Genomic DNA, 11,309 nt, shown 5'->3' on the forward strand with positions numbered 1-11,309 from the left:
TGTGTGTGTGTGTGTGTGTGTGTATTTTTATTTTTTTGCCATCTTTTAAAACAAAAAGGGGAGAAAGTACAGTATCAATTAAATCTTACTTGTTTTTCAACATTCACATGTTTATATTATCATACTGAAGAAACTGTTTTAATCAATATTTGTGAACTTGTGCTACATTTATGTAAATATAGGTTCTGGTTAAGGTCTGTTTTAAAAAGCCTAAAAATACCTTGTATACATATTATTTTTAGAATTGTCTCCATACCTTAAAAGAGACCCTGAAACAATGTTGCAACAAAGCTGGACCTATCAACATGATACAAAAAAGAAACATTGAAGCATGTGCTCTATTACAATCATATTGTTTTTTTATTTTTTATTTCAGGCATTAAAATATCAGAACTCACACATATTTCAGATTTTTTTCTGCCTGATTAAACAATGTTACACTTAAAATACATTATGAAAAGTTTTAAATATATGTAGATTCAGATATATGAGTAACTGATTAAAATGACATGCTCCAAGTATGCGTTTTTACACTACAGTATAGTATTCAGGAAAGCGTTTGTTTGGGGGCGGAGTCTCTTTATATTTCGCCCCGCCCACACGCACACTCGATTACGTCATTCGCTTCTCTCAGTGATGGGATCATCCGCGAGCGCTGGTGAGTTTGTGTTAAACCAATAAAATCTCTCAGTTTTGCCTTGTCATCTCAACAGGGAAGTAGGCAGCACTTACAAATTCACCTCGCCAGGCTTGGCTTCCGTCGCAGGGAGGGAGTTTGCAGAAAGCCTGCGTCCCGTCTCCGGGTCTGTTCAGGATTTAACAGCCAGGTTATCATCTTCTTAACAAACCTGTAAGTAAGTAGCAGGACTGTTCGCTTCATGGTGCTAACTTTGACGCTTGTTACCATTAGCTGCTGTTAAGCTAGAAGCTGTTAGCTTCCTGTACGCTTCAGTTTGGGGTTTGTTTCTTGCTATAACAGCCTGTGAGACTACGGGGTTGATGGCTGAGCCGGGATGAGAGCTTTGTTATCGGGCTTTAAGCACAGCTGCTGCTCATGAAAACAATCGCTCCTGATTGTCAACAAAGAGCTATATTTAAAGATAATGTTCGCTGCTGTCAGCCTTATCACGCTGTGGTGCAGCAAGGTTTAACTCTCTAAATACAGGATTTGGGGAGGATTTGACTAATATCATTATAGTTGGTTGTGTGCAGCCTTTTTGACATGAATCCAAAGGGCCTGAGGTGTACTTTTGAGACCTAGCATATCAGGAGAATTATTGAACAAACTACTACTTCCTTATTAGTAGGAATTCACTGCTTTTTAGATTTTAAGCTAAATAAAGTTGTAATTGAAACATTTAGTAATGTTTCTTACAGTTCTTACAATGCAGAAAGCCAAGCATTGAGTCCTTGGCTTTCTGTTACTGTAGTATTTCTTTTATTTTTTCATTTGCTTGCTTAAATTCAGCTGATTTTAGCATTTTTTTTAGTTTATCTAGTCTTTTTGTCTGAATCCTGAATGTTTGCAGTAATGTTGGTGAAATAATTTGACATGATACTAGTAAGTGTAACTAATAGTTATAATACAGTTTTTATATTGTACATTTTCAGAAGTAGTGATTTCAACCAGTTTTATTTGATAAAAAAACAAACAAACTACCAAGTAAAATATAGTAATAAAAAGGGCAATAAGCTTACTGGAACAATAAAAATGTAAGTGCTTCAGAGACAACATGAGAATACAAGAACAAAGATGCTAAGAAAAATCTAATTAAAACTAATAAAAAAAAAGAGTTTCAAAGCTAAAAGTAGTCAAAAAGTCAATGTCTCTCAAAGCATTGGTAGATTATTGCATCTTCCCTCCTTAGTTGAGTCTGGTGTATCAACTGTAGTTCATTCAAAGCAAGTAAGTTTGGGTTCCCATCCCAACTGGGTTTGCTCTGTGCTGAGTTAGCATGTTCTCCTTGTGCATATTTGGGTTTTCACCAGATTTTTCACACATTTCAGAAAAATACATGTCAAATTTATGAGGTTAATAATTGGTCGTGCAAGTGCTGACTATGGTTAGATCACCAGCAAAACTTCTGACCCAGTGACTACTGGGATAGGCTCTACCACTGCCCCACCCGATAAACAGGGTGAAGTAGCATGGATGGCTTTTCTTTCTTTCTTCTTTCTGATTAATGGAAAACGATAAGCCCATAATTTATGGTTTTATTTACCTTCAGCATATTTGAATAAGCAGTAGTTAAAAAATCATTAGCTATTAAGTTACACATAAATGAAACCTGATTATTACTTTTAGGCTTCAGGAACATTAAAACATTGCTTATTTATTGACTTTATTGTTTTCATTTCTGCAATTTGTTTTGCAAGTCAGTGCAGACTGCAGGAACACTAAAGCAATGTTTTGATAAATTTGAGGTGATGTGTGCTTTTTTTTTTTTTTTTTTTTTTTTTTTGGTTGTACTTTAAACATTTTTTTATGGAAAACAGAGGTAAGGCATATTACTGAAATTTAGAAATGAGCAAATATTCAAAAGGTTTTTCTTTATCTTTTCTTTAGTGTTGCATATTTAGTAATATCATGCATCGCAACTTGAACATAAAAAATCTGACATGTAGTGACAGAAAAAATGTCAGGAAAAGAAAAGCATTTTTGTAGTTGGATAAAAAGCCTCCGCTTGCTTTGCATACTGTTGAGAATATTTCAAACTGCTTCGTATGGTTTTTATCCGGAATATTATTTTTAGATTGACATGTCTTCTAATGTTTATAAAAGCATCAGTTCTACTACTTTGAGTCTGCAGAGCAGATGGGGTATTACGCAATCCCGAGTGCACAGCAGAAGACGTCAAGCTTTATAAATTAAGAAGTCCCTTACAGTTTCCTATTATTATCCTTTTTACCAGATTTCTGGAAAAACGTATTTACCCCTTACATATTTCTTTTGATTTGTTTTAGAAGAAATTTGAGATGATCAAAAATCAGGCAGAAATAATTACGTTACTCTAAAATTATGTTGTTCACCGATATTAAATTTAACTTTAACAACTCGCATTATTACCAAATACATCCTCAAATAAAATTAATAGAACCATCTAGGAAAATTTTTATGAGGAAAATATGATGCAACTTTTAAAGCAGTCCTGCCCAAAACTTTTAGACCATCTTATTTAATACGAGAGTCGGTTCTTTTCAACTTTTTCTCCAGGATGATAAATAACTACTTTAACTCCTATAACTTTTTACAAATGAACTGAAATTGTCCACACTGTATTGTAACAATAATTGAATTGAAATGTCTAATATAATTTGACTGAATTATATATTTCTGGATTTGTATTAATGCTGTTTGATTCATAAAGCATTGGCATCAACGTGGCATCTCTTCCCGTGTCACTCTGCAGAACGCCACCGTCTCCAAAAACACGGACCCGGTCACCAGGAAATGCCCTCAGACTCCAGGAAAGGGAGCTCAGCCACACCTGGTAAGGCCTTCATAGAGCCCTGAACACCAGGTCATAAGGTCACTCTGTGATACATGTAGGAACCAAGCTGATGGTGATCTATCATGTCCTTCACACCTCTTTTAATAATCCCATCTACTGTAGACTTTAAAAACTTTTAGTTGAGTAAAACTTTGGGCATAATTCTGACCTAATCCTGGCATAATCCCCTTTATTTGCTTCTTCTTTTTTTTTCTTTTTTTTCCTTTCTGATTTTTCAGAGAAAATGACTCTTCCCCTCTCTCGTTCGGAGGTGTTCGGTGAGCTGCGCCAGGAGCTCTACGACGATGAAAAGTTCCACCAGTCCGACGCGCACATCTTCATCATCATGGGCGCGTCGGTGAGCAGCCAGACCTGAGAGATCGCAAATGGTTCTCTCTGACCTGCCGTTCCTATTTTAGGTTGTAGTTCCACTTTTAGGCTTGGCCCTTTGCCCACTATTTCCTGGAAAGTGTTTTGAAATAAAGAGAGTAACAATTGCTCCGATTTCAACAAGCTGTGAGCAAATATCGCTTTCAAAACATCAAACTTTGATAGTTCCTCTTTGTGTTTTGGCAAAAAACTAAAAGATACTGTTTTTATTTTATTTTTTGCAGATTAAATCCATACTTGGTGTTTTTCTGAAAAAAGCGTCACTTATCTAATTGTCTTTCTTGTTCTTCAGACATCCTTCTATCATTAAATCTACTGGCTATTTCATCAACATAATTATAAGAGGGGAAAAAGGTTGTAGTTCCTGCTTTTCAATTGTCTGGTTTCAGGAACCATTTTATTTGATGCAATCTGAGACCATTCATTTCCTTCTTTCTTTTTGCCTTGCAAAATAATTTGCTTAATCTTTCTTGTAGGTTTTCACTCTTTCATATTTCTCTTTCTCCTCTTGCAGTTTGTTCTTGAGATTTAAAGCTCAAGCGTCGGGGATTAAAAATCTCTAAAGAACCACTTGTGTTTAGACTGATGGTGTGCTTCTTTCTCCTGTAGAGTTTACTCTTTGTACAACAGAGTGGGCTTTTTTTTGCAGCGTCACTGTCTGTCAGCACTTTTCTTTCAATGGGATCTGCAGCCGTGTCAAGGACAAGGCCAGTCTGTGTTCAGCTGGTTGTGCCTCTTTTATGGATGTTTGGGTTGTAAAACTACTTTCACTAATAGAGAGTTTGATGTTTAACACAAAGAGAGATTCTTTATCCCGTCGTTGATTCCTTGACTTAGTTGTTTTTGGAGAATTGAAGTGTTGCGTTGCAGGCTGTTGATCAGAGTAATGAGTGTAAAATTCTCTCTGGAAGCAAACAATCTTAACCAAAGTGGCAGAGTTACAAGTTGGGGGAGCTCCCAGTCGAGGATTAGTGTGTTAAAGGGAAACGAGGAACAGCTAAGCTTCTTGGATTGCATTTGAGGTCAGAAGTTCATCGTTACGGGAATTACATTTTAATTAAGTTGGCTTCTTATATTCTTGCATGCCACACATTTTGTACTTTAATTAAGGAGGTATTTTAATAGATTAGAATACCACTGGAAAGTTGATTTCTGGATGTTCTGTTTGACTAATTTATTTGAGTAGCAGTGATGTATTTCAATTAATTTTGTTGTTGCTAGATAATTTTCTCACAAAATTGGAAAACTACATCCAGAACTGCAACGAACAATTATTTTAGCAATTGATTATTCAATCAATTATTCTGATTAATTGGATAAAAATTGGCACATTCTACCAGTTTAACCACTTAAACACAAGATGCAAGTAAATTTAAAAAAATAATAAAAAACATTCTTTAAAAATGCAGTGATGGACTTTATTTAGTGAATGGTTGATCATCTGCAGCTAAGAAAATACTTCTAACATCATCTTGTGAAAACTCAGGCTGACTTTACAGCAATACAATGTCGTGATGAGCTGTTTATTATTATTATTATTATTATTATTTATTTTTATTAACAGATTTAGAGCCCATGTACTTCAGTTGATGAGTAATCTATTACTGAATTAGTTGATTATTTCAGTAATCGATACGTCATTATTAATCTGATTAATTTAATTGTTTTAGCGATCTATTTGTAGTTAATACTTTTTAACTTGAGTTATTGAAAAGAAATCCACCTTGTTAATATTTCAGTTTATTCAGAGAGACTGTTTATTGCTGTTGCTCATGCTTGGTTTCTGAGTTACCACGATGCTCAGCTGTCGTCGACAGACGAAGCAATAGTTGTGTAAATGTGGATTAGTTTTGAAGCAACAGGTTCTTCAGGAAGCAGCAGGTCCGTCAGTCTTTCAGTCTGTTGTGTCTTTGTGGTTTGCTTTTGTCTCAGTGAGATTACCAAGGTTGTGTAACTCTTGAATAAGACAAAGCTGTGTGTTTATTCAAGTATATGGAGTTATTAGTAATGCTGAACCAGATATGGGTGTTGTCACAAATTTGTTTTAAAGGAAGGTATCTGACTAAAACACTCCAAAAATAAATGATTCAACTCATTTCTAATAATGTGTTTGGGCCTGCAGGGGGATCTGGCAAAGAAAAAGATCTACCCAACTTTGTGGTAAGTGATCCTCAGTAGTAGAGCAGAGCCTAATGGGGTGAAAAAGCTTCCTAATCTGTAATGTCAGGAGTCGGTAGTAATAAAAAATCCGGTCCTGTTTTCTCTCCTAGGTGGTTGTTTAGAGATGGCCTCCTCCCTGAGGAGACGCACTTTGTCGGCTTCGCTCGCTCCGACCTCACAGTCGACGCCATCCGAACTGCTTGCATGCCATTCATGCAGGTAGAATTTGACCTTTTGACATCTAGCTTCATAAAATTAAACTAAGTTGCATCATACTTATAGATGCATCCACTTTGGTGTCCTCTGACGTAGGTGACAGAGATGGAAGCAGAGCGGTTGTCTGCTTTCTTCGCCAGAAACTCTTACATCAGCGGGAAATATGCAGAAGACGCTTCTTTCTCCAAACTCAATGCGCACATGCTGGCTCTGCCCGGAGGACCACAGGCTAACCGGCTGTTTTATCTGGCTCTGCCGCCGACAGTCTACCACGATGTCACCAAGAACATCAAGCAGCACTGCATGAGCACAAAGTCAGTACCAACTGGCCTCTGTTGAGACACGAGCAAACTCATCTGACAAAGTTTGATGAGTTTGAAACAAACCGAAGATGATTCAGTTTCTTGAATCGTCTTCCTGTGTGTGTTGGTTAGGGGCTGGAACAGAGTGATTGTTGAGAAACCTTTTGGACATGACCTCCAGAGCTCAGAGGAGCTGTCCACACACCTCTCCTCCCTCTTCAGTGAGGATCAGATCTACCGTATCGATCACTACCTGGGCAAAGAAATGGTGCAGAACCTCATGGTGCTCAGGTACGAAAACCGTCCTCCTATCTTGCTTTACTGCTTCAATTTTCTTTTTTGCTGTATGATACTTTAGAAAGATTAAAATACTGCAATACACTGCTTTTTCTTTTTATTCATTTGCTTTAGTTGTTGCAGCGTCTGACTGACCTGCAGCATTTTAATAAAACCCAATGCACTCTCAGAGCTCTCTGTTTTTTAATTTCATGCTGAAACGACTATCTGATTAAACTAAGTCACTCTCTGTTTTCTAAAAGCTCCTGCGAGTCTAAATTAATCAAGAACAAAGCTGAATATAAATGTTTGTGTGTTGTCATGAGCAGATGTCTGGTTGCTTTGTGTTCTGCTGAGCTTGGAATAATAATGTGGCGTTCTGTGCAGGTTTGGGAACCGAATCTTTGGGCCGATCTGGAACAGAGACAGTGTCGCCTGCGTCGTTCTCACCTTTAAAGAGCCATTCGGCACTCAGGGCCGAGGAGGATACTTCGACGATTTTGGCATCATCCGGTGAGAGGGGGGGGGGAACTGAAATTTTTCACTACCGGTAGAACTATTTTAGAATAATCTTGGTTTATAATGAATATAGATAAAAACTACACAGAGTATTAATGATGTACGACATTATAATATTTATGCCAACATAGCGACTCTAAAAAAAAATCAAACCTTTTGATTTTACCTCAAGAAAATCACTAACATCATCGCCCCCTGCTGTTAATAATGTGTAAACACCATTTCCAGTAGGATATCGGTTCCTTTTTATTAAATAAGTTTTTTTTAAAATTATTATTCCTGTTTAACCATGGTTATGTTGATTTGTCCATACTTTTAGCATAATTATGATACGGGAAGATGCTAAAATGACCAAGTTTTTCAGTGCTGGTTTTCTAAGTTGGATCTCAGGCTCAGGACATTTGCTGAATATCTTTCTCTTCCCTCTACTCTCCATTTCCTGTCCATTTACTATTTATTAAATTCCTCCTAAGCATAAAAAACCCTTTAGAAAAAGTCCAGAAGTTGTCCTTGTTCAGTTTTTTTCAAAGCTCCAGCTGTTATAAACATTTTTCATTATTGTGTAGTTTTAGCCACATTTTGATGAGCAATACCTTACAAATACAGACTTTAAAAAAATGGATCTGATAAAAGTGTAAAGCATAAATAAAAACTTTGGTTTTGGATTTGTTTGTCAATAGGAACCATGTTTTTATGAGGAGTTTTTTTTTCATGTAGATTTTTTTTTGATCTGGTTGAATAGAAGATTTTTGTATTTTTGAGGGTGTGAGATTATTCTCCTGGAATAAAAATTTATTGATTTTGCAGCTATTTGTAACAAATTAGGAAACATAAAACACATTTGCTTTATGGAAATTAGTGGCTTCTACATTTATCCAAACGGTTTCCTTGTGATCTCAGGCGTTATTGTGTCTTTTGTGTAACAATCTCTTTGTTCCCTTTGTCCCGATCAGAGATGTCATGCAGAACCACCTGCTCCAGATGCTCTGCTTGGTTGCCATGGAGAAACCAGCCTCCACCAGCTCCGACGATGTCAGGGATGAAAAGGTGCTGAATTTATCTGCTGCAAACAAACAAATGCTTCACGTTTCCCATCATTACTGATTCATTCAAAACCGATTGTCCTGCTGTAGGTGAAGGTGCTGAAGTGTATTCCTCCAGTTTCCATGTCGGATGTGGTTTTGGGTCAGTATGTGGGGAATCCTGAGGGTGAAGGAGACGCTAAGCTGGGTTACCTCGACGATCCCACTGTACCGAAAGGATCGACTCAGGCCACCTTTGCCACGGCTGTGCTCTATGTGCACAATGAACGCTGGGATGGTAACGAGAACCAACTCTTTAAAAGTTCAGCACTTGAGTCTTCTTCTTGTAAGGCCTTGAAAATGTTCCTGCACAGGCGTCCCGTTCATCCTGCGCTGCGGGAAAGCTCTGAACGAGAGAAAAGCCGAAGTGCGGCTGCAGTTCACAGATGTCCCAGGAGACATTTTTGACAACAAGTGTCAGAGGAACGAGCTGGTGGTGCGAGTGCAACCCAACGAGGCGATTTATGCCAAGATGATGAGCAAGAAACCCGGAGTTTACTTCAGCCCTGAGGAAACGGAGCTGGACCTCACCTACAAGAGCAGATACAAGGCAGGCTGCACTTGATTTGTTTCTACTTTTAAACTTTTCAGTGGCACGACATCAAATGTAACTTTATTTCACATCAGAAGTTTAAATGCATGATTTCTGTGCCTTTTAGCAATTTGAAAATGCCTCGATGATTTAAGCCATTGATTTGTAATCAGTCTTGGAGGTATGAACGCGGTTTATTTTAAGAAAACAAACTGCTTCCTTGTTTGACATCATGAAAAAATTCAAATAATTTCTGGACTTTCACAAGTCTGGTATCCTTTTGAGTACAGCTTCCACATTCATCAGTAGAGACAAATAATCATATAGAAGCATAAGTACCAAGAGTTTGGTGTGAAATGTGTGTTTACTTGTACATATTACAAATCTATAAATTTTTACCAGGAAAGTAGGACCTTTTCCTGGTTCATATTTTGCAGTTCTCTGTAGTCTAGTTAGATTTGGAGGTATGATAGGAATTAAGTTGCTTGTAATTCAGAAAATAGCATAATGTGGAAATATTTAACTAATATCTCAAGACATCAAGAGGGAAGTTTAACCACAAATGGGTCTTCCACATGGACATTAACCTGAATCATACAGCTAAATCAGCTGTAAAGCAGATTAAACACAATGAGGACGTTTCGGAGTTGCTAGTTTGCAAACCTCATACGAGAAACGCCATCTACAATTCTGACTCCGGCTTTGAGCTAATCAAAATAATTTTGTTAATCCCATCCAACCTAAAATAAGATTCTCGATTGGACTTGTCAGACAATAAGGTGGAAAAATGTTTGAAGAAGGTTTTTTTTTGTTTTTTTTAAACGTAAACCAGAGGTTTCAGACAAACTAATGAAATCTTTCTTTTCTCAGGATGTGAAACTCCCAGACGCTTACGAGCGACTCATCCTTGACGTGTTCTGTGGGAGCCAAATGCACTTTGTACGCAGGTCGGTTTGTATCCTGTTTAAATCTGGTAATCCTGCATGAGCTTCACTAGATGGCGCCAACGTGCATTACCAGTTTGTCTGATCAGTTAAGAAATTTGAGTTGCAAATAAGTTGATACTAAATTTTAAATATTGTGACTCTTCTTGTTGTCTGCAGTGATGAACTGAGAGAAGCATGGCGGATCTTCACCCCTCTCCTCCATCAGATAGACAAAGAAAAGCCAAAGCCGATTCCTTATAAATATGGAAGGTAATGAATACAAATTCTGCCCTCTGGAGAAAAGATTTTTTTCTTTCTTGCCATGAACCCAATTTGTAACTTTTGTTGTTTTTTTTTTCTTTCTCAGTCGTGGCCCCTCGGAAGCAGATGACCTAGTTAAGAAAGTTGGATTTCGTTACGAAGGCACTTACAAATGGGTCAACCCTCACAAACTTTGAATAGTAACGAGATGCAGGCGTAGGGAAGAGCAGAGGTAGAATAGGAGGGGTGCAGCAGAAAAAGTGAGCTATCCAGGAGAAGAGCAAGAAACGAATTCAAAACATTTAATGTCCTCAGGTATTAAGTGTTAGTGCCCAAGCGGTCATTGATACTTAAATTTTATTTTTATTTTTAGAGACTGAAAAAATGTCTTATTTTATGGCGAGACCAACTTAGATTTAATTGACAAAAGCAATGAAGCTGAATTTAAATTTCCAATCATGACTTGGTGAAAGGAACAAGCAAACATCGGCTGGTGGCAGAACAACATGTGGACACCAACTTTTTTATTTCTAACTTCTGATTGTAATGCTGTTAAACTTTCTCTGCATTGGTAGCAACACGTATAGGATGATTATTTTTGTTTTGCTTTCCCTGTTCGGGACCAAAGACATGGAAATACTTAAAGTAGCACAAGCTTTTAAGTTTTATACTTTACAAGCAATAATAGCTGGGCCTGCATTCGCCCAACTCGAAGCTTCATTCCATTCTGTGTTTACATTTTTTGTTTTTCATTTATTGATTCTATACTTTAACACATCCAGGCAGCAGGTTTTTTGGCTACAAATCAGCTGAATGTAATATTGAATGCTGCTGCTCTCTTTATGTAAAGGTAGCGATGCTTCTATTTCCATTAATAAACTGGTTTGGCTTCTTTATTCTGTTTTATGTTTCAAAGCCCAAAAGAATTTGAAAAGAATCAGGTTGACCTAAGGAAGCTACATAAAATCTAAAAGGTTACCAAAAAAAGGAGTACCACAGGGAACTGTAGTCTCACCATTTAGTTTCGCTTTGTGTACCTCAGACCTCCAGTACAAATCAAGAGTTCTGTCATCTGCAGAAATACTCGGTTGATTAAGTCTGTTCTGGATTTCTGCAGCAGCATCAGATCCTGGGACTTAAAAAGGCTCAACAAC

At 37.3% G+C, this 11,309-nt stretch overlaps 1 protein-coding gene across 2 annotated transcripts; it reads left to right on the plus strand.

Annotated features, from left to right (window-relative positions):
• Window positions 1-696: 696 nt before the first annotated feature.
• Window positions 697-11,051, plus strand: LOC122839144 (glucose-6-phosphate 1-dehydrogenase). Of its 2 annotated transcripts, none has more exons than XM_044130510.1 (14): window positions 697-850; window positions 3,411-3,491; window positions 3,731-3,849; window positions 6,004-6,041; window positions 6,152-6,260; window positions 6,354-6,571; window positions 6,692-6,850; window positions 7,223-7,348; window positions 8,308-8,401; window positions 8,488-8,674; window positions 8,751-8,986; window positions 9,839-9,915; window positions 10,072-10,164; window positions 10,262-11,051. In XM_044130510.1, the coding sequence occupies exons 2-14, from the start codon at window positions 3,452-3,454 to the stop codon at window positions 10,350-10,352; spliced, it is 1,587 nt and encodes a 528-aa protein (XP_043986445.1). In that variant the 5' UTR covers window positions 697-850; window positions 3,411-3,451; the 3' UTR covers window positions 10,353-11,051. The 2 variants fall into 2 exon arrangements, with proteins under 2 accessions (XP_043986445.1, XP_043986454.1); XM_044130519.1 differs by having other exon boundaries at window positions 699-854.
• The last annotated feature ends 258 nt before the right edge of the window (window positions 11,052-11,309 follow it).

The sequence above is a fragment of the Gambusia affinis genome, linkage group LG01 (assembly GCF_019740435.1).
Source record: "Gambusia affinis linkage group LG01, SWU_Gaff_1.0, whole genome shotgun sequence".
Classification (NCBI taxonomy): Eukaryota; Metazoa; Chordata; class Actinopteri; order Cyprinodontiformes; family Poeciliidae; genus Gambusia; species Gambusia affinis.

Excerpts from the sequence above, each read along its gene's own strand:
- LOC122839144 (XM_044130510.1), top strand. The coding sequence starts at position 3,452 with ATGCCCTCAGACTCCAGGAAAGGGAGCTCAGCCACACCTG. Across the intron at positions 6,851-7,222 it reads CAGAACCTCATGGTGCTCAG|GTTTGGGAACCGAATCTTTG; the intron begins GTACGAAAACCG and ends CGTTCTGTGCAG. Across the intron at positions 10,165-10,261 it reads ATTCCTTATAAATATGGAAG|TCGTGGCCCCTCGGAAGCAG; the intron begins GTAATGAATACA and ends TTTCTTTCTCAG.